Source organism: Doryrhamphus excisus, chromosome 2 (assembly GCF_030265055.1).
Source record: "Doryrhamphus excisus isolate RoL2022-K1 chromosome 2, RoL_Dexc_1.0, whole genome shotgun sequence".
NCBI classification, from domain to species: domain Eukaryota; kingdom Metazoa; phylum Chordata; class Actinopteri; order Syngnathiformes; family Syngnathidae; genus Doryrhamphus; species Doryrhamphus excisus.
In genome coordinates, this window is record NC_080467.1 from 9,395,889 (window position 1) to 9,422,696 (window position 26,808).

Sequence of the window (26,808 nt, forward strand, 5' to 3'; positions counted from 1 at the left end):
CACTTTCTGTCCCAAGTACAAATTTTTTATTGTATGATTTTAAAAAATCAAATGAAAGACGGCCTACATGGGAACATTACAAAAGAAGGGCTTACAGCCACACAGACAAAGATGAAAAAGGTTAGCATAGCATAGAAAATATAATAAAAACGACCAGTCCAGGGTGTACCCCGCCTCTCTCCCAAAGCCAGCTGGGATAGGCTCCAGCATACCCGTGACCCTAGTGAGGATAAGCAGCATAGGAGATGGATGGATGGATAATATTTTTAAAAAATTACTTTATTCCTGTCATTTTAGAAAAGTTATTTTTTAAATCATAGTTATATAATTATGCTATTAAAATGACATTATTTTTCCTCATAATTGTATGATTTTATTGTAAAATTTTGACTCTTTATTAGTTTTTTTTTTCATTTCTGCAGTTATTTAAATTTCCAACCATTTTAACTTTCCTCTTGCAAATTTTCTTCTTCTAATTCTGACTTTTTTCCATAACTCTAATACTCATAATGCTACATAATGTGCATGTTTTACATGTGTTACAAAAGGACATGTTTTGAGAAGACATGATGACCAAAACCAAGGCGCCATCATGCGACAAATCAGTAGTTAAGACAGTCAGTGTGTAGGTGTGTTTTCATGCTGGGCGGGTGACAGAGGTTACCGGATGGTGGCGGTCAAGCGGACAATGGCGTGTCTCTCGCTGCACACAAGACCAGGAATGCTGCCCCTGTGGTTTTGTACTTTCCCCTTACAGGTGCATCAGCAACTTTCCTGATGCGGCGGGAGATGGTCATGTGACTTCCCTTCAGTCGCATTTTAGTACCTTTTCCTTTTAACATTTCTATCAAGTCTTTAGTGTCGTTTTTTTTAGACTAAATCTTTTCCTTTCCTCCCCGATCGCCGTCCCACTTTCCAGCCCTGTCATTCCTCCACCGCAAGCATTCCCAGTGCTGACACACCAGCGCCGAAAGCCACCCAACAGCAGTGCCACAACCATAATAAGTATGTTCTTGTCTCATAATAATACCAGGAAAAAAAACATACAAAAAAACCCACCAGCGCTTTTAGGGGCAGGCTCTTTAAAAACCTGACTGGCCTGAAGCAAAAGTGTCCACAACATACAAAGCAGAGTTTGTGTGAAATACACAGATGAGTTTTGGAACTTGTTGACTATTTGCTTATTTGAAATGTTCATTTGTGTTTGTTAAGCTCTGCCAGACTTCCACTTCACTTTCACACATGGCAGTGGCTTTCAGGCTTCTGAGGTTGTGTTTTTATGGGGGTGCATTCACAAAAAAGGGGGGGGGGGATCCAACATGGATGAGCTTTACTTGACCACAGAGCTTTTATGGCCATCCCACATCTCCTAGCCAGAAATATAATACAGTAAAAAAAAGCCCAACACCAATAGAATGTGACTTGAGTAAAAGTATACAGCATTTTTTTTGTCAACTCTGGCTTGTATTTCATCACTTCTTAGATTACTAGAAAATGTGACCACTTGCAGGGGGCGCATTCTCGCTAAACGCGCATTAAATATGCATCGCTACCGTAAGGCATAGAACATAAAAAAGAAAGAAAGAAAAAGTGATCTGATCTGTTGCCCACGTGTTAGTCCCTTGTTATGAAAAAGACAGCCATCCCCTTGTTCCATCCAGACATTGAGTCTGTTAGGAATGGAATATTTTCCCTCCGCTGTCAACAAGCAAAAGGTTGTCACATAGTCTCTCTGTTATGAACCGAGGGATTGCATATGTTCCTACTGTTTTGAACAAGACATGATGGAGGCTGGCGGCACTGCGGTCGAGTGGTTAGCGCGCAGACCTCACAGCTAGGAGACCAGGGTTCAATTCCACCCTCGGCCATCTCTGTGTGGAGTTTGCATGTTCTCCCCGTGCATGCGTGGGTTTTCTCCGGGTACTCCGGTTTCCTCCCACAATTGGCGACTCCAAATTGGTATGAATGTGAGTGTGAATGGTTGTTTGTCTATATGTGCCCTGTGATTGGCTGGCCACCAGTCCAGGGTGTACCCCGCCTCTCGCCCGAAGACAGCTGGGATAGGCTCCAGCACTCCCCGCGACCCTCGTGAGGAAAAGCGGTAGAAAATGAATGAATGAATGTTGGAGGCTTGTTGATAGCAGAGGGGAAATATTCCATTCCCAACCAGTTCAATGGTTAGAGCTCAACCAGGCAGGTTACAGTACATTGGTGGCATGTCATGTGAGTGAGTTTTAGGGTTTTGGGGGGGGGGGGAGTGTAAAATGATGATAGCTGGGTGAAGTGACACTGGTAGACTCACTCCCTGACATGCCGGACACCGCTATGACAGACCCATTAGCGTGTCTACTTCCAACTGATGCATTCCATTCGGTAATACACTAAACAGCAGTAGACAAGTTGAGATTTAAACCTGCAGGACCCAACCGGAACCTTCTTCTAGAACCACCCTTTTAAATTATGTATAGTAGGTGATCTAATTGAATGTTTTGGACTAAAAACACTGCTTACGAAGGCTTTGGCTTCTGGAACTCATTTGAAACATGCTACTTATGTAATGGTAGTGACACCCAGATAAATATAAACCATGAGAAACATGACTGCACCCAGCTTTCGGAACACAACCCCGGCTGTTTGTGCTAGCGTACGGCAAGCGAACGGTAAACATTGTTGTCCAAACAGCGTACGTCCTCGCAACGCATCAAAGAGCACACTTGTGTCCTTGCTCGGGATCCGCTCTGCAATTTAGGCTGAAGGCGTGGCCTGGTACCCACTGGGCTGTGTCCGCCCTGCGCACCAGTAATGACCCCTTCCCTATGGGAGTGTTTGATCTGGGCTGCCTGTGTGCTTCGGCAGAGCCTATTTCTGGAGCGTGGAGGGGGGGATAAAGGGAGCTTTCAGACTTGTTGCCAATGACCATAATTAAGCAGCTTTAAGGGGTGGCAGCGAGCGCACCGGCAAGCGCAGAGTTTGTAATTTGGACCAAAGTGGGGGCAGAGTCGCCGTGGCTCATTGGAAGTGCATGGGAGGATCGGGTGGTGACCACGGCTCAAACTCAAGGCACAGCGTGTGTGAAGGCCATTGTAAAAAAAAAAAAAAAAGCATGCTAATGACTTGTGTCCATTAAGACCGGACTGACCCACAGCCTAAGGCTAAACAGCACAGAGGTCACTAGAGTGGACACACACTGTCCAAAATAAGTCAGGTTTATCTCTGCCGCTCTTTTTAGCACCTCTACTAAGTACAGAGCATAAGCTTGATCAGCACATTTCCCAAATTGCCCATTTTCCTGCTTCAGTTCATTGCATTAAAAAACACAATTTTGGGGGGCTGAGGTGTGTCCACTTCCAAAGCAAAGGTGATTTTTATGTGTGAATAAGGCACAGGCATTGACAAGACATCTTGACTCATGACTCGTGGATTTGAACTTGGAAGTTCGCACCAGCACCGTGACCCCTCTTAACGTGATGGAAGCTGATCCAGGAGCAGCATCCTCTGAAAGCTCTCCATTTACGTTCCATTTACGCCGTGACTGAAACTGCTGTCACAAGGTGGATGTTGCACTCAAGGAACACAAATGGACAAATGTTTAAGTAAGCTGGGGACATCCAGCAGATGGTGCTTTTGGTGAAAAAAGGGTATTTTTAATGAAAGAAGGCAAAAATGTACCACTTCCACACAGAGCAAGGGCAGATCTTTTTTTCATTCAGTCTCAGCCATGGCATGTCCGTCTCTGTCTCAGCCATGGCATGTCCACCTCCCGTCTCAGCCATGTTATGCCCGTCTCAGCCATGGCATGTCCACCTCCCGTCTCAGCCATGGATTGCCCGTCTCAGCCATGGCATGCTCATCTCAGCCATGGCATGCCCATCTCCCCAGTCTCAGCCATGGAATGCCCGTCTCAGCCATGGCATGTCCACCTCCCGTCTCAGCCATGTTATGCCCGTCTCAGCCATGGCATGTCCACCTCCCGTCTCAGCCATGGAATGCCTGTCTCAGCCATGGCATGCTCATCTCAGCCATGGCATGCCCACCTCCCCAGTCTCAGCCATGGAATGCCCGTCTCAGCCATCGCATGTCCACCTCCCGTCTCAGCCATGGCAATTTTTACGATGCATAACCGATTTTTTTGCACATAAATCTTACTTTGATCATAAATACCAGATATTTCATAGATTTCAGAATGGCCATGACTGAAGCTGATGAAAACATATGGAAAATATTATTCTGATATTTGATAACATATTTAACAAAGAACACATATTTGAAGATAGAACATTTTTGTCCCTTAATGGCAGCAGTGAATCTGTGTAGTTTACATTGTCTGAAAATATAGTACCGTAATTAGTTATGACACATATGTTATGAAACATAACCATTCTCATTCAGTTTGTTAAATGGCCAGTAGAAATGCCAAAAACGGCATCAGTATCGCATGGAATACAAAAATATGGTATCGCTCATCACTAGTTTCAACTGCGGGCCCGCAACTGTATAGTTATATTTCTACTTGGATGCACGAAGGAGAATAAAAAGAAATATCCTGGCATCACCAATAGATTTGTCACTTTGAGTGAGCAGTGTTTGACACGTAAATTCCAGTCTTTTTTGTACAAATGTGTGTCTCTTGCAGGGCTGACTTTTGCCAGCCATTTTCTGCGAGGTTCAGCCGCCGTGGTGTCCGTCAGTCATCTGATTTGAGGTTTTTCTTTTTTGGAAGGTGAACCCCAAGAGGCCAACCCCCCACCTCCACCCCCTCAATGGAGAAGCAGGGCGTGCAGTAGCAGCCTGACACCGCTGGGCGTGTAACCCGACACCCGACAGCTTCAGCGGCTGCAGGAGAGCCCACTTAAAAGGGAAAGGGATGGAAGCAAGCCTCCTTACTCCGTCGCCACCTCCGACCGAACCCCGGCACCCTCTACCCGCCGCACCGTCCCTCACTCTGGATAAGCCTAAATGAATGAAACACTGGGGAATATCCACACGCACGCCAGCGGGGAGACTCTGTGTCCAAACATCAAGTCCACCAGGATTTTATGTCGGGCTTGACAGGCTATAAGTCAACATGCGTTGTCCTTCCCGGAGCTTCACCCCGAGCTTTTCAGATGTGTGAGCGGCCACCGGTGTCTTGTGCCCGCCCTCGCCAAGGAGTCACGCTGTGATTGACGGATCAGGTTTTTGACTGCCAGGACAAATGAATACAAATGAATTTAGGCACCCAAAGGAGAGATTGCAAAACCTCTCATCTAGACACAAAGTAAGTTATTTCACGCTTTGTGTTTTGCTTTTATATGATGTGATTTTGGTGGGTGGGCAGGTGTTACACCTGGGATGGCTGCCATTTCACTTGACAACTAAGTTGCTCACACTTCACACTCTTTACTGCGTGGGCTATGTATTCATTTCCTTTGAATAGATGACTTCATCAATGCAATCTATGCAAATTGTCCCCCAAACATTCAGTCAAAATTACACAGCAAATAAGCATCCAACACTTTAAATTATAAAAAAACAAAATCCCTGCTAATTGCAATTCATTATCCAAAGAGTTGAAATGATAATTTCTTATTTTGAGTCAGTAGTCACCAAAAGCAACCAGTCACGGTGACAAAGTGTCCATCCAAGTTTGTCTTTTTTTTTTTTTTTTTTTAATTGCATGGTTGTGTTTGTGTACATCAGTCATCACATTTCAGGCAGATGTCAATCACCCCACACTTTACTCTGGGAAATCAATGTTTTGAGGATGATCCCACAGTGAAACACGTGCAGTATCACCACAGCAAGGCAAATTCTAAATAATGTTCTTAAGCAGGAATAGTTGGGTGAATAAACAGCCTTAGTGAGGAGATAAAAAGCCTGTTGTAACCCTCATCAACTCCTCTTAGTGCCGACTCATCCATAGGAATTTTCCACTATGTGTGTGTGTGTGTGTGAGAGCTAACAGGGCAGCGGGATCACCTTTGGGAAAAATCCTTCCAGGGAATGACTGACTGTGTGAGGCTCGCGAGCATCTCTTGTGTCTTGTGGCCCTTTAACATTTAACTAGCTGCTGTTTTAGAGATGGTACGGGGGTGGAGGGGTATGCTGTTTTTTTTTTTTTTTTTGGAGGGGGAGATCATCCGGAATGAGAGAGTGATGGCAAAAACACACCGCATCCACAGGGAGAGGCATGAATGAAGCAGGAAGAGAGGATGTGAGATGTGGTGATGTACTGTAGATTGAGGATGTTATTATCATTATTTTCAATTCAATGTAGTTTCAATGTATTCTTTGTATTTGAAGTGGCTTAGCTTGATTTATCAACTTTGGTCCACCAGTCCAGTATTAGGCCCTTTGACCCTTTCTGCACTGGAGTAGCTTGTATCAGCACCTTGGTCAAGGCTCAAAATAACCAAGCATATTTTGTCTGTGGCAGAAACCAAAGCACGGAGAGAAAACAAAAAAAAACAAAACACTGCAAGCTTTGGGGGAAAACATGCAAACTCCACACAGTGAGGGTGCTCAGAACAGTCCAAGCTGGACTCGAACCAGGGACTGTCTTGTCAATGTCAAAACAAGCCCTCTTGGTTCCGCAGTTTCCATTTCCCCACTGTGCTTTTGTAGCGTATGTAGCATGTTGGACTTTCTGATTTAACAGATGACACAAGGGGGAGATCTTATTGCCTTGTGTTTTGTCCACTCAGCTTATCTGAGAGGTCTCGCAGCTCACGGTTGCAGAGTTAAAACCACACATAGATTCATTTTCAGCAGCCGACCGCTTTTACAGCCGCCACCGAAACCTAAATGATCGCCTGCCAACTTTCTCTTTCGAGTAGCTGACGGAGGAAAACGGGCCGTAAACACCCCTCGTTGGTTTCAAAATGAGAAGGAACCTTCTTGCATGCTCCCAAGTCGCACAATCCCAAGGAGTCACATGATTGGAATTAAGCCTGATTAGCCACGATTTGTGCATGTAAACATACAACAATCATCGTCTTTCCCACATGTGTACTTGGAGACCAGCGTCTGCCACAGCTGCTATGCACATTTCCTCCTCCAGTGTGTGTGTGTGTGTGTGTGTGTGTGTGTGAGAGAGATCTACGGTGGTAAACAGTGGCTCTCCCGCCTTGTCACCAGATCCCGATCCCCCACGAGCTCTCAGTCTGTCTGCACACCCGGATGTGGCAAGGCTGTTGAGGGGGGGGAGGACTACTTCTCCTGGTTTTCAGCCCTGCGTGTCTGCGTTGTTATTTTTGGGATGACGGCTGATGGGATCAAGTGTAGTATTTCTGTCTTACAAACCCACAATTTGAGAAGTGCTCCGCTGGGTTTTTTTTTGTATGTCTTTTTGCTTTTTGACTTACAACTTGAGTGTTGTTTTTCATGTAGAAGCGGTAGCTGGGTTTTGGTGTTATTGGAAACCATGATGAAAATGAATGTTCCGTATAATTATCAGTATTCCTTAAATCCGTCTTTGGAGGAGCGATGCTGGCTGTCGGTGGAGCCCCCCAGTGGCAGAAGCTCCTGGAAGTCAAAATGCAATGTTGGATCGCTTTCACCCACCGTGTGACACCTTCTAACAAGCTCCTCTCTCTGTTTCATTCATAGGAGAGCCCTATTGCTCTGCACCGTTCTATACTGTACTTGTTACCTGGGACTTACGCAAGTACACTTTGAAGGTAAGACCTTTGCATCCGGCTGCATCCGTCCCTGGCTGTCTCACGCCTCCCTTTCACATTTATTGTTAAACCCGCTGATTGTTGCACAAGCACATGAGCACATAGCAGTGGGAATTGGGGCAGGGGTTGTAGCCAAGCACATTAGGTTGAGTCTCATACTCAAAGTCCCCTTCAAGAGCCCGAATGGCACGGTAACGCTGTGTCAAACACTAGAAGAGGAAGTAATGTGATTTGGTTTGGCGTTGATCAGACCCTAATCCATCCTGTCTCCAGCCTGTAATGGTACTCAGTAGTAGCTTACGCTAGTACCTGCTCTTGGTCTCAGAGAGTTTATACCTGTTTTGTCACCTGACCCGACCAGTGGTCCTGGGGTGGTCCTCAGGTTATGTACAAGTTCTGTTCCTAGGCTGTGATGTATGTCGACTTTTGGTATTAGTCGTACCTTACCTAAATTATCCTCCTAACTCACTCACACTGTACACAGAGCAAATTACACAAAGTAGGATTCAATATTAATAAGGAAATATTTGAATCCTTTGAGCATAGAAAACCTTTTACAATTATTAGAGTCCTCTAGACATGAAATAACACCCCTATAGTCTCTTTCACACTCCTATTAATCATTGTTTGCAACGCATTGCTACAGGACGGCCGGCACTCATAGCATATAGCAAGCTACCGAGCTAATTAGTTAGCCCCCGATTGGGGAGGAAGGACAAAGTAAGAATCCAAAATCCTACCACTTCCACACAGAATGGGAGGGGAAATTTAGTGTCGGACGTGCCATGTAACAACAGCGATCATTTATTAATTCATACATCTGATGTAGCGAGAGTCATAGTAAGGCTACTTCCCATCTGGGGTTTTGGATGGAATCAAACCAAGCACTGTGGATGAAATCACCAGCAATTTAAAAATCCTGGTCTTTAAGTCAGAAAAAGAAGACATCTTTCCATCCATCCATTTTCTGTAATTCTCACGTCTGCAGAAAAGAGGACATCCGGTCACCTGACCTGATATGAGTCACCGTCAGCACAACGGCGAGGTTACGTTTTCAGAGGGAAAAATCTATTTTACATTGCCGTGTTAGGAAGCAGTGTTCTGTCAGGTCTCTCTCAGGATTCCTGGCACAGTGATAGGTGGAATTTAGTCTTGGCACTAAACCTGTCTCATATTGCGTGTGTTTTAATCAAAACTTTTTAATTTTGGTCTTGATGAATTATACCCAGAAGTCACTTTCCAATATCAGAAATGGCCAGTTGCCAACTACTTTCTATCTGTGTTTGTGTGTGTGTGCGCGCGCGTGTGTAGTCACATCTGTGCAACACACTGTACATCTAAAACCATATGGCTAATGTATGCCCCAGTCATAATAAAAGTGGTAGTCAAATAAAGACAACAGAAGTCTATGTGCAGCAAAGATACATGTAATGCAATAGCTGTCTCGCTGCCAAGTGCAGTTGTCTTACACCACAGGGGAGACCACACAGACAGGAAAATGTGGATTGGTATATGTTATACCCCAACTCGGTCTATATTATAAAGCCCTAATGTTTTTTGGTAAGCACAGAAAGTGGAAAAAAACCATAAATAGCTGCCTATAGACACTCCATCTTGCTGACTTTTCACTGTGCTTGAGGTCAATGTTGTGTGAAGAGATGTGTCTGCATCAGTTGCACTCAATAATTCCAGATTTGACAGAGAATGTTTGTTCTTCTTATTGCATGATAACCCTCCGTGCTTCGAAGGATTACATTCCAGACTCATTTTTCAAAACTTTCCTAACTCTGGACACCCCCCCACCCCCGGCCTTCTTAAACAAGTCTTGCATTGTACCGAGCTAAGCAATGCAAATGTTAGGATCCTGCTTTGTATCCTCTCATCTTTCCTGCTTTCCGGTGTCTAAGTTCTGTCCAGTTTTTTAACCATACACATGTCCCCATTAGACAGGGCCCGATGATCGCAGGTCAGGTCAAAGAGAGGGAACTCACAGACAAAAAAAGATGTTGAGGGGCCGGGGGTCTGACATCACAATTCACGCTGAAAGAGAAGCTGTGACCCTCGGCGATGAAACATTGAACACTGTCATGGCTGAATGGAATTCTGAAAAGTGTTTTCTTCGCTTTCAAGACGTACTCGCTTGTGATGATTGTGGTCAGATTCTGCATGCCCGACTCGCTTTATTGGTGACGGGGTCAAAAGGGGAAAAAGATGCGGGAGGTGATGCTGATTATTAACCTTGTAAAAACCCTCAAACAAAGACTTTGTTTTGTTTTAGGAGGGCGAAAACATCCACAAACGAGACCTCAGGTCCATTAAATTTAATGGATATGGCACCAAGCAATAGCAGCACTATTCATAGGTCCAAGACTACAGCCCATACATTTAGTTAAACCCGTTAAATCCCCCAATGAGGGAAGAGATTTGCAAGTATGTGCAGTGGGCATTAAAAGGGCCATCATGAAAAAAATTCAATCATTGCTTTTTTTTTTTTTCTCTAGTCATTTAGTTTGGCTTGGAGTTGCAGTAGACAGTAGAAATTGCTTGTGTCCGCACAAGCAATTTTTGTGACCTCAGACTAGCAAGTTTATTTCTGTCTGACAATATTTTTGTTGAATTGCTACAGTTAAGGGCGGCACGGCGGTCTAGTGGTTAGCGCGCAGACCTCACACCTAGGAGACCAGGGTTCAATTCCAAACCCTCGGCCATCTCTGTGTGGAGTTTGCATGTTCTCGTGGGTTTTCTCCGGGTACTCCCGTTTCCTCCCACATTCCAAAAACATGCTAGGTTAATTGGAGACTCCAAATTGTCCATAGGTATGAATGTGAGTGTGAATGGTTGTTTGTCTATATGTGCCCTGTGATTGGCTGGCGACCAGTCCAGACCCCGCCAGACCCCGCCTCTCGCCCAAAGACAGCTGGGATAGGCTCCAGCACCCCCGTGACCCCCCCCCCCCGTGAGGAAAAAAAGCGGTAGAAAATGAATGAATGAATGAATGCTACAGTTAAGGTTCAATTTCTGGACAGCTTTTCTTCCTTGCCTGAATGTACCTGCCGTGTATGAGACCATGTAGATTATGTTTATTATAGACTGTACCGTAAAATGTTGTTATAAGGGACGGTGGGGTAATAAGGGACAATTTTCGGGAAAATATTTTTTGAACCATTTGTTCAAGAATATATGCTTCTTTGAGAAAAAAAACCCCACAAAGCAGCTTCCTGTTTAACATGAAAAGGCAGAATTACATTTAAAACATTTTCCTGAAAATTGTCCCTTATTACCCCTAAAATTGTCCCTTATTACCCCGCCGTCCCTTGTAACCCCGTTTTACGGTATGTTTGGCTTGTTGTTCATCAATCTACCGCTTATACGAGTTCAGGTCATGGGAGCAAGCCCAGACTTTGCTCTCATTGGCAACTTTAGCCAGCTACAGTAATCCCAGCGCCTCTCAAGGTGTTTCCAGACCAGAGTTTGGACATCTGTAAGGGCATGTCCTATTCTTTTAATTTGACTTGGGGGAGTTAGGTGCAAGTTAAAATGAAATTATTTAAAAAAAACACATGATAAATACATCAACCTCTTGTTAAAGTGTGCCTCTAACACCCATTTCTCTTTGACGCAGATGTGGACATCCTCCAAAAGTTGGGGCTTAAGGGAGACAAGGCGTTGCGCTCCGTACCAGCTGGGGTCATTCCGTTCAGATCTGGGATCATCCTCAACCAGCAGGCACACATTGAAGGTCCACTGCACTCCATCTTCCCGCCGACATTCTGGACCAACGCAGCACTGATTCTGAGTGTGAGCTCACACCGGGTCAACAGTGCCTTCCTCTTCACCCTGCTGTCAGAGAAGAAGAAGCTTCTTCTGGGCTTGCAGCTTGTTCCGGGCAGTCTAGTCCTCCACACGGGACCAAACACTTCGGTGGCGCTGCCCTACGAACCCCATGATGGCCAGTGGCACCAGCTGGCGTTGGGAATTAATGGACAGAGAGTGATTCTATATGCCTCCTGCGGAGAGCAGAGTGTTCATGCGGACTTTGGGTGGGACAGTGAGGAGGGACCGGCCCCGGAGCGCCAGGACTCCTTCCTGCTGGGGCGGTCGAGCCAACATCAAGCTTCAGTGCACTTTGAAGGAGCCATCTGCCAGTTTGACCTGATCCCTTCTGCCCAGGCAGCTCATAACTACTGCAAGTACATTAAGAAACAGTGCAGGGAAGCCGACACATACAGGCCTAACCTTCCACCCTTGCTGCCTATCTTACCACAACCAGCCAACGCATCATCTGCAGCTGCGCCTAAACATGGTGGCCGGGAAACAGCCAAGAAGGCTGCTGCACCAAATCTTGCTCGGAGTGTTGCGGCTGCTGCCTCTGCTGTCAGATATGTAGCCCCCACCCAAACAGTAAAACCCACCCTTGGGACCGCTCCTACACCTTTGCTGGCGACGGTAATGCCGGTCACGGCACAGCTTGGCCTCCCCTCTCCTCCAACCAAGGCCAGAACTGAAACTGTCACAGCTCCACTCAGAACCACAGTACTCCCAACCCAACCACCCGCTACTAGACCATCCACCTCTAAAATGACAAGTCCGACATCATCCAAAGTTACTTCCCAAAAGCCTACTCCGCAAAGCGGTGACAAAAAGAACATTGCAGTAACGGAAAAGAAGAAGAAACCTACTTTCCCAGTCACCGCTCGCCCCAAATTTCCCAAGAAAAAAACAGACAATGTTTTATCAGATCAAAATCCACCTCTAAAGAAACCACAACCGACCGCAGCCAAGAAAACGCCCGCCAAGCCCAAAGTTCCACCATCCAAAGCCACTCTTACCAAACCCAAGTCAAACCCTGTCAAAGCACCCCAGTCTAAACCAGCGGTATCCAAAGTGAACCCCTCAAAAGCAACCATCTCCAAGACTACTGCTAAAACCGCCAAGCCAAACCCCAAACAGGTCACCAAGCCCACCAAGCAAGCCAAAACCACCAAGGCCCCGGTTACCCCACGGCCTACCAGACCTTCGTATCATCTTGTAACATCACCTGCCACAGACGGCTTCCAGAGCTGGGAAGTGGCACCGACTCAGTTCTCCCTGCTTGCTGGCCCTGGAGGAGAAAAAGGAGAACCAGGCCCTTCGGTAAGAAGCTGGTGAAAGCGTAAAGAAAGACTGTGGACGACTTACTATATTGAGAATTCTTTGTGAAACGTATTACGCGTATTAGTGACAGGCAAAATTCATGCAACGTGACTGATTTGATGTTGGGGTTGTATGGTTTAGTTTAAGTGGTGGACCTCACAGTCCATTCTGGTCTGTCTAGACCGCAAAGATAGGCTCTGAAGGTTAATATAGTTCTGCGTCCTTTCCCACACAGGTTAGAAATCCTGTCCCTGGTTTGCTCCTTCTGTGTCTTCTGAGGCCTTTAGGTTTGGGCGTGACGTGTCAGGTCTGACGCCTTGCCATCTTTGCACCAGATTCCTCTGTCATACCGTGCGAGTGGAGGTCGCATGGCCCTCCTTCAAAGCCAGGTCAGAGGTCAAGTCAGTCAGTAAACACAATCATTCAGCAGGAAAGGCAAGTCAAGTCCTATATCACTTGGAGCATAAATACCAAGGCAGACAGATGCATTTACACCTTTAGCGTAGATTTCAGTGCGTGAGTACTCATTTCCATCGAGCCTGAACACCGAGGTCCTTGTTACTGGCAAAGTCGTGACAAAGAAGTTGTTTTGGTTGCATGTCATGTTTATATCTTAAGCTCCCTTTGTCATCAACTCACACAAGATGGTGCTTATATATTTGCTGTGGCCTGTTATTTGCTGGCCAAGATTACAGATTGTGGTATGATTCATCCATGTAGCGATGCCCACAATGCTTGACGTGACGTGTCATTTAGAAGACTGTACCTGCAGTCACAATGGAGGAGTTGTGCAGTGTTGGGGATACAGTTTGTTATGTTGCAGTTCTGGGCGAAAATCATATTGGATTGTTTGGTATTTGAAGGATTTAAGTGTTACATAGTGCGTCTTCTTAGACGCGCTTTCACATGTTTTCAAGCACAGTTACCATGTAAACCAACGATGAATACATCAGTTTGGTAGATGTTGTTGTCCTTGTCACTGCGGCATTTCTTTTTCTGTTGTATTTAAATATTTATTGTTGAGAAACAATAGTTCTAATATCACCTGGAGTCTTATTTATCCCCAATGCTTCTTGTTTTAAATACCACATCAGTCCATGTGATTAACGGACTTTCAGACTGCTACAGTAAACCTCGCATATATCGGACTCGGATATATCGGAAATTCGCTCACAACGGACAGATAAAAAAGAACCGATTTTTCTGTAATGCATTTCCAATAAAAATTCATTGCATATATCGGATTTTTTATAACGGATTTCGCCTATTTCGGACAAAATCTCCAGTCCCGTTCCAATGCATTTCCATTAAATTTCCCTCGCATATATCGGATGGCCGCATCGTTATGCTAATCTTGTTGATGTCACTGGCTATTGTCTTTCTCCTGGCTCCAGATTTAGGACAAATATAAAAGTGAGTGACGTCAATAATACTAGCACAGCAGTGAATGAGCTCTTAACCTCACTATTGGAAATAACGTAGGCCTGACGGGCGTAACAGGGCCTAGCTTAATTAACAATTTGTTATGCTCAGAGTCCAATAAAGTTAAATTCTCATTACCTTACGTCTCTTTTCATTGCCCAGTCCAGGTACATTGGAAACATAGTCAAGGAAGTGCCTTTTTATAACGGATAAAATCCGATTTACGCATATACCGGATATAAATCCGATATATGCGTAAAACTGACATTTTCCGGTATACGCATATAACAGATTTCGCTTATATCAGACAAAACCAGTGGGAACAATTGAATCCGATATATCCGAGGTTTACTGTACCACTAAAGACTTTGTACTTTGCTAACGATGAAACGGACGGATGGAGAGCCAGAAGCGTGAAACCGGACAAGGACACGTGTTGATGTTGACAGGTCCTCAGCCCACCTAAAGATCACACCACCTGTACTAATAGGGGTGGTCTCGAGCCAGGAGGTCAATGTGGACGAGAGATTGGAGGAGGGGCCCAATTAGAAAGCCTTGCAATGAAAGGAAGTGGAAATTCCAAACATAGGAAGAAGTTCTGATTTCAGTGAGTGGCTGGCATTGTTTAGGAGGTCTCACACATCCATGAATGTGCTTGATTGTTCATTAGTTAATGTTCTTGTCACTTTTAATTACCCCGGGGGGAGAAACGGATTTTGCTATGTACACTGAGCTCCCAAAACAAGCTGGCATTGAGAGCTCCTTACAGGCCTCAGCCATCGCTTGTTTTTCTTGACATTTCCTCTATTTTGATTAAAAGAAAACATTTGAGCGCGATAAAGGAACACAGAGGCATTCAGCGGCACAGGAAGTGAGCTGTTATTTCTACTATTTCCTGGCCCAGTGGCTCCCATTTTCCTGGTGGATAAACCTCAGCTCTCATCACCTGCTGTTGGAATTACCTCTGGGTGAAAAGGTGTCACCACTGTATGGACACCTTCTGGATGTTCTGTGTGGAAAAGCAGAAAGGTCTCAGTGACCTAATGCTTTTCAATGAATGTGTGTGTGTGTGTGTGTGTGTGTACAGTGCCAGTCAAAAAGGCAACACTGACTGGATATTTTCTTTGCTCCAGGGACTTCAAGGACCTCCAGGGAAGCCAGGCCTGCCAGGCAAGAGGGGTCCTCGGGTGAGTTGTCAAACACCTCCAGCTATGACATGCCTCCTATGGATTTGTGTCTGTTATATTTGAATGCTCTTTGTGGTCATGTGTGTGTGTGTGTGTGTGTCTGTGTGTGTTTACTTGCTCCTGCATGTTGACTGAAGATGCCAACACTGACACAAAAGTGATAACACTGGAGGCTCTGTCAGTAAGTTCCAACCCCCCCAAGTTAAATTCCCCGATTGTTCGGTGGAGTTACAATAATAACCCGGTAAAGCTAAAATCTCCACAAAGCTGACACACTCCCACACAGTCACACGCATACAAGGTTTTCCTATGCGGGCGCATTGACCATATTCAGCACGGGGCTGTGAGTGGTGACCTCCCACCCCAAAGCATAAACAGGAAAGCCCCTATAAAGGCGGCCTTTCAAAAGGCTGCCTGTGCCACAGGATGCCTAATAAAAGCACTGTAAACAGACAGGGAACACATGGCTCCACTGGACTTTCCTCTGCTGCCTCAGCGCCTGCCGCAGCCGTTCTACACTTTTGGGGGGCCAAATCACATTTTAGAAAGTTAAAAATCACACAGTAATTCTGCAGATCAAATCGGCCTCCAAAGAAACTCTGGTGAGGTTTTGGTTCAGTTTAAAATCCATGTTCAGCCTCTTGTGATAACGATAAATGTGACAACATATTGTTTGCAGTGTACATTTTACAGGTTAAATAGGCCCTAAAAACACCAAAAAGAAAGAAATTATAGCTTCTAAGCTTAAGAAGTCAAATACCTACCACTTCCACACGGAACGAGAGGAGAACTGTTTTTCCGACATGCCGTGGCTGACTTCATGCAGCGTTAAGGTAATTTAATGTAAGCTAATGTCTCATTGTTTTCCGTTTTCTACTCTGGTCACTAGGTGTCAGTCATGTTACTGTGACGTTTGCTGAGACACACAAGCACCAGACTTGCGGCTTTGATTTATCTCACAATAATATCTAACATGTGTTAGTGTTGCATCAAACAAAAACTCAAATCTGAAGCCTGATGTAAGAAATTATAGCTTCTAAGCTTAAGAAGCCAAATACCTACCACTTTCACACGGAACGAGAGGAGAACTGTTTTTCCGACGTGCCGTGGCTGACTTCATGCAGCGTTAAGGTAATATAATGTAAGCTAATATCTCATTGTTTTCCGTTTTCTACTCTGGTCATGTTACTGTGACGTTTGCTGAGACACACAAGCACCAGACTCGCAGCTTTGATTTGATTTATCTCACAATAATATCCAACGTGTGTTAGTGTTTCATCAAACTAAAACTCAAATCTGAAGCCCGATGTCTTGTCCTGTCCACCCCCAACTTAGCTCCCTTAGCACTGGAACATATTTATAGCAACGTATTCTCATACCAGTGTTATTTATTTCTGACTTAAATTGCCCCTTTTCACAGCCTGTTTTGGAAGTCATTAACCGCGATAAACAAATGATTGTTTTCTACTGACGGTCGGCCAGTTTGAATACCAACCAAAAGTCCAAACGATGGTTATTGCACCTGTCTATTTCACCAGCTCCTCCTTTTCACTTTCAGCCGTGTTTGCTTCATACCTTGACGATGACGTTGGTGTTGTGGGTTTTGCAGGTCACTACATAACATATAGAATTAAAATCTCCATCATAGCACCAAATAGATCAGCCATTACTAGGTACGTCCATTGTTGCGTGCTTCGCTTCTCTTTTTGTGTGCATTTGTTTATTTATCTGTCAGTGAGGTTCCTCAGCCAACGTTTCCCCCCCACCTCTGTAGCTGTATAAGGGGGTCTTTGTCTGGCCCCACTCATTAAAGCTATTTAAACCTATGCAGTACCTCCCATCCCGTTTCTAGCATTGGCTGGATTTCTTGTGATTCTACTTCAAATAAAAATGTGGGACACTGAGTCCAATACCGAGGTGGAGCTTTTATATTCTTTGCTATTGTGCCACTGATTCCTCCAGCTTTGTTTGGAGCCTGGCTGTTTATTTATATCCTTGGAATTTGGTAAAGCCTCCAGTCCTCATTTATCAACTAATGGCCTGGTGGCTTAGACATGGTCTTTGTCAAGTCGAGCAGAGGCACAAACAATGACAACGTGACTCGTCGATGAGGAATTAAAGAGCATGTAAAGTCACTGCTGGTGAAGCTGCTTCCCGGGGTCGATGTCTGACTGAACACGCATGCACGTTTATCTGGTTTAGGCGCTATAGGTGCAGTTCCATGTACACCTGCACAGGCTGACAGGATGTACTTTCAATCTGATATATTAGACATTTAACTACAAATTCTGCAGCCTCATACTTTCTCCCTCAGAGAAAGTTACTTTCAGGCTTTACTCCATTCAGTTTTTTTTTGTGCATAACCTTCCGTGGCCTTGGATTACGGGAAGGCTGTATGATGACACACAGAGCACCATTGAGCCCGCCAGGCAACACCCGTGAACCTTGACCCCTGATCCCCCCCACACATGAGTGTGAGACGCCGTAACCCTGGCGACCGCTGTCTTCACAGACGCGCCGAGTGGGAGCGGGTTATTGGCGGCACGTCCGTCTGAGCTCCTCTGCGTCCGTTTGAGGGCGTGTGACGATGGCGGTGGGAGGAAGGTGCGAGAGGACACGAACGAATACTGACCCCTTTTGTTTGTACTTTAAAACGGTGGTTTGTTGACTCTGTTTCTCGGCATATTGCACAGTCATGGATAAAATTTTTTCTGTTTATTGATCCATTTTAATGCCTGGTAAAACTAAAGGTACATTTGTTTGGTGTAATGACGATAACAAAAATAGCTCATATAGCTTAAATAGTTAACTTCCATGCTTTTCTTGATAATAACCACAATCACATAAGTTTTAGATCAATAGCTATAGCATTGTACTGCCAAAAAATGAACTCGTATGAGCTATTTTTGTTGGTATATTTGACAACTGAGGCCATTTTTCCTATAGGAAATAATGTAAATACAATTAATCTGTTCTAGGCATTCAAAGATATGACTAAAATATACATTTTAATGTTGTTTCCGACCCAAAGCTTCCATTCAGCAGTGCAGTTTAGTTAGTAAGCCCTGATCGGATTTCATTCATTCATTTTCTACCGCTTTTTCCTTGCGAGGGTTGCGGGGGGTGCTGGTGAGAGGCGGGGTACACCCTAGACCAGTCGCCAGCCAATCACAGGGCACATATAGACAAACAACCATTCACACTCACATTCATACCTATGGACAATTTGGAGTGGCCAATTAACCTAGCATGTTTTTGGAATGTGGGAGGAAACCGGAGTACCCGGAGAAAACCCACGCATGCACGGGGAGAACATGCAAACTCCACACAGAGATGGCCGAGGGTGGAATTGAACCCTGGTCTCCTAGCTGTGAGGTATGCACGCTAACCACTAGACCGCCGTGCCGCCCCCGATCGGATTTCCAAATCCAATCCACCAGTGAATAAAACAAAGAAAATAAACGCAACACGCACCAATGCACTAGACACCAACTCACACCGTCAATATTTAATACCTCATTGCCCTGCGTCTCTTGGAAATGAGGCTTTCTTTTAATCATATTTCACCCCTCTGGCTCTGACGGAGACTGTATATTAAGTGGCTTTACGAGCCAGCGCTTAAAAGTCAGACAGTGTTTACAGCTTGTGTAAAATATTTTGTGTGTATCCTCCAATGAATTTAACCCGCACCACGTGCACACAAAGAGCACACAAGGCGTTTAGATGCAATGATGTCGATATTTAGTGGGATGCTGTTGCCATAACATGAAACCTAAGGAGCTATACATAAGTCAGTAGGATTTGGCCGTAGCGGAGTTGTCACCGCAGGAACCACAGTGACGTCCTGCGTAGCCACTGAGGCCTCTGCTTTTTTTTTTTATTAGACAGGGTACGGACCCGCGTGCACCGCACCCTGCCCGCGCCTTCTGTAATTAGACACCTGTTGCAGGCAAGACATTTAGAGCTCTACCCCGAATACAAAAAAAAAAAACACACACACACACAACGTCCGTGCCAGGCTGTGTCTACAAGTGTACTCCCCAAACCACACAGCACAGCATGTAATTTAAACATGCTTGGTGTGTGCTAGTGTATTTTGGGCACTGCAGCATCTAGCTGACATTGTCTGGACGCACAAACACACACACACACACAGTCTGGAAAGGGTGCTCACCAGCTGCATGCAAACCGACAATGAAACGGCCAAGGGGGTGTAGGGAGGCAAGATCATTAAAACGAGAGAATCCCTGGAATGAAAATAGCAAGTGTGTGAAAACATGCAACAAAAAAGTAAATATAAGTTTGCCGGTCACTTTAAAAACACATTTTAGAGCCTATTCACCAAGTAATCAAATGAATCGTCCACACCACGCCTCTTTGTTATGATGACAGACAGAGGCCCAGTGTAGCGTCCCCAAACAATCACACACAGCAATATAGTATTCAATGTCAATTTAATATTTGCACAGTTAGAGCATGACTTTCTAAATACCACTTCCTGGTACAGGGTTAGGGTTAGGGCGGGTTTAGCCACTTCCACACAGAGTAGGAGGATACCTTTTTTTAGGGTTAGAAGGTTAGAATCATATCGGACATGCGTATGCGTAATTATTGCCGCCTCATATCACTTGTATTTCAATATGTTTTGACTAATAATAGACCATAATCTAACTCAAAACAGCCATCATTTATTAAATAATCAATTTCTGGAAAATTGCTATACATATAGAAAGCGAGCAGACATTTTAGGACTCAGCATAACATGACAATCTGTATGTGCCAACCAGGAAATGTACGCAAACTGAAGCAAATATAAAGTGAAAGATACTCTAGCCGTATAATTTAAGAATCCAATGCTGCAGACCACAAAAAGACTGGTTTCCTCTCACCTCAGTGAACCCCATGCCGGTTCTCTAAAGCAGTTTTGGCACTTTTTCCGCCCTCTCTGACTTGGCTGACCCTTAACCTCACACAGTGGGAAGGTGAGAGGTGCGGTGATGCCACACCACGTGGAGAGCAGGGCGTGAGGTCAGAGATCGGCATGGGGAAAAAAAGCCCCTCAGAGTGGAAGAGCAGGGAGATGAATGGTGTCGTCAAATCCCCCATGGATGTGTCAAACAGTCTGTGGTGGAGTTAAAGACAAGTGGATTGTTTAGTCTGACCTCTGAAGGTCTGCTACTCTTTCCCTGTCTGCTCATTTCCTCAACAACAACAACAACAACAACAGCTGATGCAGACGCACGCAAAGGAATTGAAAATGTTTTGCAGCGAGGAGATCTGCATTGCTCATTAAGATTCTTGACAAATGTGTGAGTGTGTGTCAGGGGCTGAGGAGTTTGAGTCAACAGGGTGCAGGAAAACCACATCCATATGGTTAGCGCTGCTCCACGGAGCCCCTTTTTCCATATGCTCCAACCCCCTCGAACGGCACCGATCCTGAATACCACAGCACCCAGCTCACACACAGTCAATGTAAAGGAAAATAGGTTAAATAGCATGAAAGCTGAAGTTCTCCAGACAGTCTGAACCCCCAAAACCCCCTACCGCGCCACCACCGGCATCGACCCCTGCTTCTCTTTGCACTAACATTAGTGAGCCTGCAACCATCCAAAGTGGTGGTCTGCAGTATTTGAATCATGGTTGTTGTTTTTCTTCCGCAGGGTCCCCCGGGTTCTCATGGAAACCCCGGCCGACCTGGTCCACCTGGTCTCAAGGTAACTTTCCCCCATTGCCCTGATCCTTGTTATCTTCCTGACGTGAGTTACAACCCTGCAAGGATGTGTTGCATTTATTCTCCATCAGCTGGAAAGTGGTCAAGTAGTTATTCTAAGGCTGAAGACATAAACGTATGTCAGTGTTCGTCCATGCCGTTCTCTTTTCTGTGCATTCTAAAGATATAAAAACTGATAAAAAAAAAAAGAGAGAGCTCATGACTGCACGTACTGACGCCCATTAGTAGCACCCTACTTACCAACAAATTATTTTAAATATATTCATGTTTTTTCCTTGCACACAATCAAGCTAGCTAATAAGCTTTTGGTGTGCGTCATCCACAAAGGTTTCTATGTTTCTTTTACACCCCTCGTTTTTGTTTTTCCCAAGTTCATAAATGAAACAGAGTTGTAAATAGCAGGGGGGGGTTCCAAAGGGGCGACTTGCGTGTGCAAATTTCCCAACAGTGGCTTTGAAGTGTTGGGGGCCCGTCATTGTTAGCCGCTGACAGTGACGCTACACATGAGTGTGCATTGGAGGGCGACGGCATACAGTGCCCACGGGTACACATCTGGTGCCTTTGTGGGCTTTCATCTCATGTCTTGGTTCTCAACGGGTTTGGCTGCAGGACCCAAAATCACCCCTTAATTGTGGAGTTTTAGCATCTCAGATTCCTTTAGGTTTTCTATTCTGGGTTAGTTTTTTAGCTCAGCACAGAGGTTCTCAATAAAGATTTCCCGTTCCGGAAAAAAAAACGTATCTTGGGATCTCGGTCCGGGACTATAATGAATGAAAATTAAGTAACTCATTTTGCCGGTCTCAATGTATTGCCGTGTGGGTGCATGTTTGTTTTCCTCGTCTCTCTCGTTGCAACAACCAGAAAGAGAGTTATAATAATAACTCATGACTCTCATGCTAATAATAAGCATCGCACACTCACAGGCAAACGGGCTCAATAAGAGATAGGACTGACACATCAACATGGTGATGGCAGTGACTGCTAACTTTGGGTTTTCAAAATAGCTACCTTAAGGATTAATCATAGATGAAAAAAGCCCACCAATTGAGAATCACTGATCTAATGTCAGCTTTAAGTGAAACTCATAGAAAAACATCTGTTGGTGAACTGATGAGAGAGTTAAATGTATTTCTCATCTTTTTTCACCTATTAGGGTCGGAAAGGAGACCCTGGTAGCTCACCTGGGCCAGCCCCTAAAGGAGAAAAGGTACTGCGACACCTCCACAAACCACACCCACCCCCACATTTTTTTTTTGCATTCTTGTATTTGTCATTTTTGTCTTCCAGGGAGACTCAGGGATCCTTGGCCCAGCCGGACGTATTGGTCAAGAAGGTCGAAAGGTAATTAATTACACCCCTCCAAAAGCATTAGACCGACCAAGCTTAAAGGAAAACTGCATTTTGTTTCATTCACTAAATTCATCATCAGTCCTCGGGTAAAAAAAAAAAAAAATGCTAAAGAGCATCTAGCGATGTCCTTGGTTGATGATATGATACAATATAGCAGCGACACCTCTGTTAGCATACAGAAATATAGTGGTTATAAGTCAATATATTTCGTAGCGTACATTAGCTCTCGAGGTGCCGTGAGTGGGACGCTGTGAGAAGGCGACTTGGAATGGAATGACCTTTATTGTCATTATACAAGATGTACAACGAAATTGGAGAGCTTCTCCTTTCAGTGCAGTAGTCAAGTTTCATTCATTCATTCATTCATTTTCTACCGCTTTTCCTCACGAGGGTCGCGGGGGTGCTGGAGCCTATCCCAGCTGTCTTTGGGCGAGAGGCGGGGTACACCCTGGACTGGTGGCCAGCCAATCACAGGGCACATATAGACAAACAACCATTCACACTCACATTCATACCTATGGACAATTTGGAGTCACCAATTAACCTAGCATGTTTTTGGAATGTGGGAGGAAACCGGAGTACCCGGAGAAAACCCACACATGCACGGGGAGAACATGCAAACTCCACACAGAGATGGCCGAGGGTGGAATTGAACCCTGGTCTCCTAGCTGTGAGGTCTGTGCGCTAACCACTAGACCGCCGTGCCGCCCGTAGTCAAGTTTAAAAAACAAAAAAAAGTATATAAAGTAGAGTGAAAAAGACAATTTAACAAGATATATACAAGATATCCAAAATATACACATAGTATTGCACAGGAGCATATGCAGGAGCAGATATATTAATTTTAGTGCAATGATCAATGGGTCATAGTGCAAATAATGACTGGTGTGTACAGATGAGTAAAGTCACATATGAGTGTATTGTAATGGGTCGTTAAATAAATAAATATGACTTGTCACTACGCCAGAAAAGTCTGTGTCAGCTCCCACATTAACAATGTGCAGGTCACTTTATGTAAATGAGGGCTTTCTGTTAAACCCCATGATGTGCATTGTTAGCTACCTCGTGTTGGATTGTGGATGATGGACAAAATTCTCCCAAAAAGTGCAGTTTTCCTTTAAAGGGACTTGGATATATTGTTTGAATGACTCACATTTTTATGAGTATATGTGACTTATATAGCTGACTGGGAGGATTTAATAGGGGAGTGTTATCATAACAAAGATAACTAATACTCACTTGACTAATACACAACATGACCATTGTCTCTTAGATAGTCTCATGACTCATTCTTAAACACAGGAGACAGAAAACTCTGAGGGCGGAGCTTCTGGTAGACAGTAGTGGAACATGTACCGACCAAGATGAGGTGCGAGAGGAAAGTTGGAGTTGTATGTGTATGAGAGCATTGTTGTACGCTTGCCCCCTTTGCTGCTTTGCAAATTGACATGCAATGTGGTCATAGCAATGTGGTCATCAAACGTGACATACGGGTACATCCTTTATGTTGATATTCGTTATCAATAGCGGTTTCAATTAGCGGTTTCAAGGTGTATCACGGGTATGACAAAGTCACCGTTTCAAAAACCACTAAATTTGTCCCTTGTGCTGAGGAAGTGGAGGTCCAGTGTGGCCACGATGTGGAAATACTTTGTCACGTCTTGTGTTATTCCTCGCAGTCAGAACCGGGCTTCGATGTGTTGAAACCACTGGCGTGTGTTGTGTTGCCTTAAGTCGGTCGGAGATAGCACCGACGTTAGTGTGTCATTAGCACTGAGCGGCGCCGGTACGTCCACGTCCTGTTGTCGCCGTTGTCAGTCGACATATTACTCACATCCAGGGTCACTAAATATGGAGATGTGATTCAGAAGGAGACGGGAATGGAGGATCAGTGGTATAAACCATTTACTTTCCACTGAACAACAAGCAACAACCACTTAACAACACCTCAGTTGCTAACAACAATCACATGACTTTGAAACATTAATTGGCAGCATATCATGCACTATCCTGATTGAACAAGTTTCAAGTTGCACAGCCCTCCAACCTGACTTTTAACTCCATTTTGGATGCAGTGTCCTTGATTTTCCTCTTCCTGACGTCGTTAGGCCACTAACTCTAAAAAGTAATTCAGAGTATCTGTTGACACCACTTGATTTTATACATGAATGCAATGTAAAGAAATGTAATTAATTGATTTACGTAGATAAACTTTCTAAGTTGCAAACTTTATTTTTTAAGTTATGTTCAAATAATAATGTTGGCTATTACATGAACTTAATTTAGAATGTCATATACACCCAAATTTTATTGTTGGTAAGCTTAAAACAAAATTCAGGTTGCCATGACTTAATAAAATTAGCTTGGTAACATAATATACACACACACACACATTTCTATAGTATATATATATTAAGTTACGGCGGCACGTCGGTCAAGTGGTTAGCGCACGTACCTCACAGCTAGGAGACCAGGGTTCAATTCCACCCTCGGCCATCTCTGTGTGGAGTTTGCATGTTCTCCCTGTGCATGCGTGGGTTTTCTCCGGGTACTCCGGTTTCCTCCCACATTCCAAAAACATGCTAGGTTAATTGGCCACTCCAAATTGTCCATAGGTATGAATGTGAGTGTGAATGGTTGTTTGTCTATATGTGCCCTGTGATTGGCTGGCGACCGGTCCAGGGTGTACCCCGCCTCTCGCCCAAAGACAGCTGGGATAGGCTCCAGCACCCCCGCAACCCTCGTGAGGAAAAAGCGGTAGAAAATGAATGAATATTAAGTTACTGCTACTTAAAAAGTTGTGTGCATTGTTATTATAATTAAGTAGACAACAAATTAAACTACTTTGAATAAAATGATTAAGTCAGTTGACTTAACATATTTCTTTGAGTTACGAACTTAAAAACTTGTCCTTATGACAACAATTAATCAGTAAGCATTACTTAAAATAAGCTTTGAGTGAAGAGGAAAATCAATATTGTTTGTTGGTTCAAAGCAATTTCAAATTAAGTTGTCATAATTAAGAAAGACTAATGGAAACTGTGATGTTGATTATTTTTGTTGAGGCTAAACGTTTATTTTTTGAGTGTAGGGGAGCACGCAGCATATCATGCACTGTCTGGAATAAAAAATATCTTACATGTCGTCCCTCTGGACTCGGACTTTTGCACATTTTGCCCACAAGTTTTTTCCATGAGATGCTACAACAGCGTCTTTTTTCGCCTACCGCTGCTTTCCATATGTAAACCATAATGCTGACAATTTACCAAAAGGGGCAATAGATTAGAAAGCTAAAGTTGTGCGCATCTCATTCTGCACAAGTGCATCAGCGCGTCTCTACTGTCCGTGTAACCATGTCAGACTCCACTTGGATGACGGCCCCATGCTGAACATGTGGCTTTTGTTAGGACTGCTTCACTCGTGTGTGTGTGTGTGTGTGTGTGTGTACAGTATATCTCTCACAATCCTGACACCGTCGCTCGTGCTCTCAATCACAATGGAAATTGTACAACTGGTGGAAAACATTTACAATGTCTCAGCTAAATGAGTCCAGATGAGTAGGTCCGAGACGCCAGATTGTTCTCGTCTTCGTCTGTGATTAGCCACAAATGATTGTCAAGCATCAGATTACCTCACACACACACACACACACCGTCCACTACCGTAGACACTTTTGTGGCTGCTCTTTAGGAATCCTATTGACATCACTCTCGTCCGTAAAGCGATTGTCATGGCAACTCGATCATCAGACATGATGACTGCGGAGGAAGCTTGTTAAATGAACCGCAAGGCTTCCTTTCTGTACACAAAGTGCTTATTAACCCCTTTGCATCCTGCTCTAAATGATGTACAGGACGCAACCTCCTTATGGGTCTCAGTTTGGTATCTTCCCGTTGCCTTTAATTAGTTTGGAAGTTCACTGGAAGAGTTGCGGCCGAAAAGTACTCATGACCTTTTCTTGTTATGGTAGTGTAAATGGGAAAACAAGACACATAAATATGTACACAGACACACAAATAAGCTCCAGTCTGACACTTTGATACGGGAATTCTGGAATTTCACTGCTGGTTTTCTACGCAGACACACACACACACACACACAGACAAGCCAAGCATGTTCTGCTCAGTGCAACATTTGTTCTACCGAGCAGACGCTGAATGGCTTTTCAGTGTGTTGGTCCCGGGTCACACAGAGGCGACACGGGCAGGGCCAAACCTCAATGAGGCATTACAAGCCGCGCATCTCACCTTTCTCTTTTTTTCCACTGCGTCTTGTTCCCACCGTCAGAAACTGTTGAACTCAACACATCCATCGTTGCTGTCCTGCA

The 26,808-nt window shown here is 44.5% G+C and overlaps 1 protein-coding gene across 1 annotated transcript in view; it reads left to right on the forward strand.

Annotated features, from left to right (window-relative positions):
- LOC131103521 (collagen alpha-1(XXVII) chain A-like) overlaps positions 1-26,808 on the forward strand; it is a 72,178-nt gene that overhangs the window by 10,139 nt on the left and 35,231 nt on the right. Inside the window, exons 2-8 of the mRNA XM_058049858.1 lie at positions 4,721-5,257; positions 7,588-7,658; positions 11,281-12,791; positions 15,347-15,400; positions 21,061-21,114; positions 22,285-22,338; positions 22,419-22,472. Coding sequence (XP_057905841.1) covers positions 5,205-5,257; positions 7,588-7,658; positions 11,281-12,791; positions 15,347-15,400; positions 21,061-21,114; positions 22,285-22,338; positions 22,419-22,472 — 1,851 coding nt within the window. The 5' untranslated portion in view covers positions 4,721-5,204. The remainder of the gene's footprint in view (positions 1-4,720; positions 5,258-7,587; positions 7,659-11,280; positions 12,792-15,346; positions 15,401-21,060; positions 21,115-22,284; positions 22,339-22,418; positions 22,473-26,808) is intronic.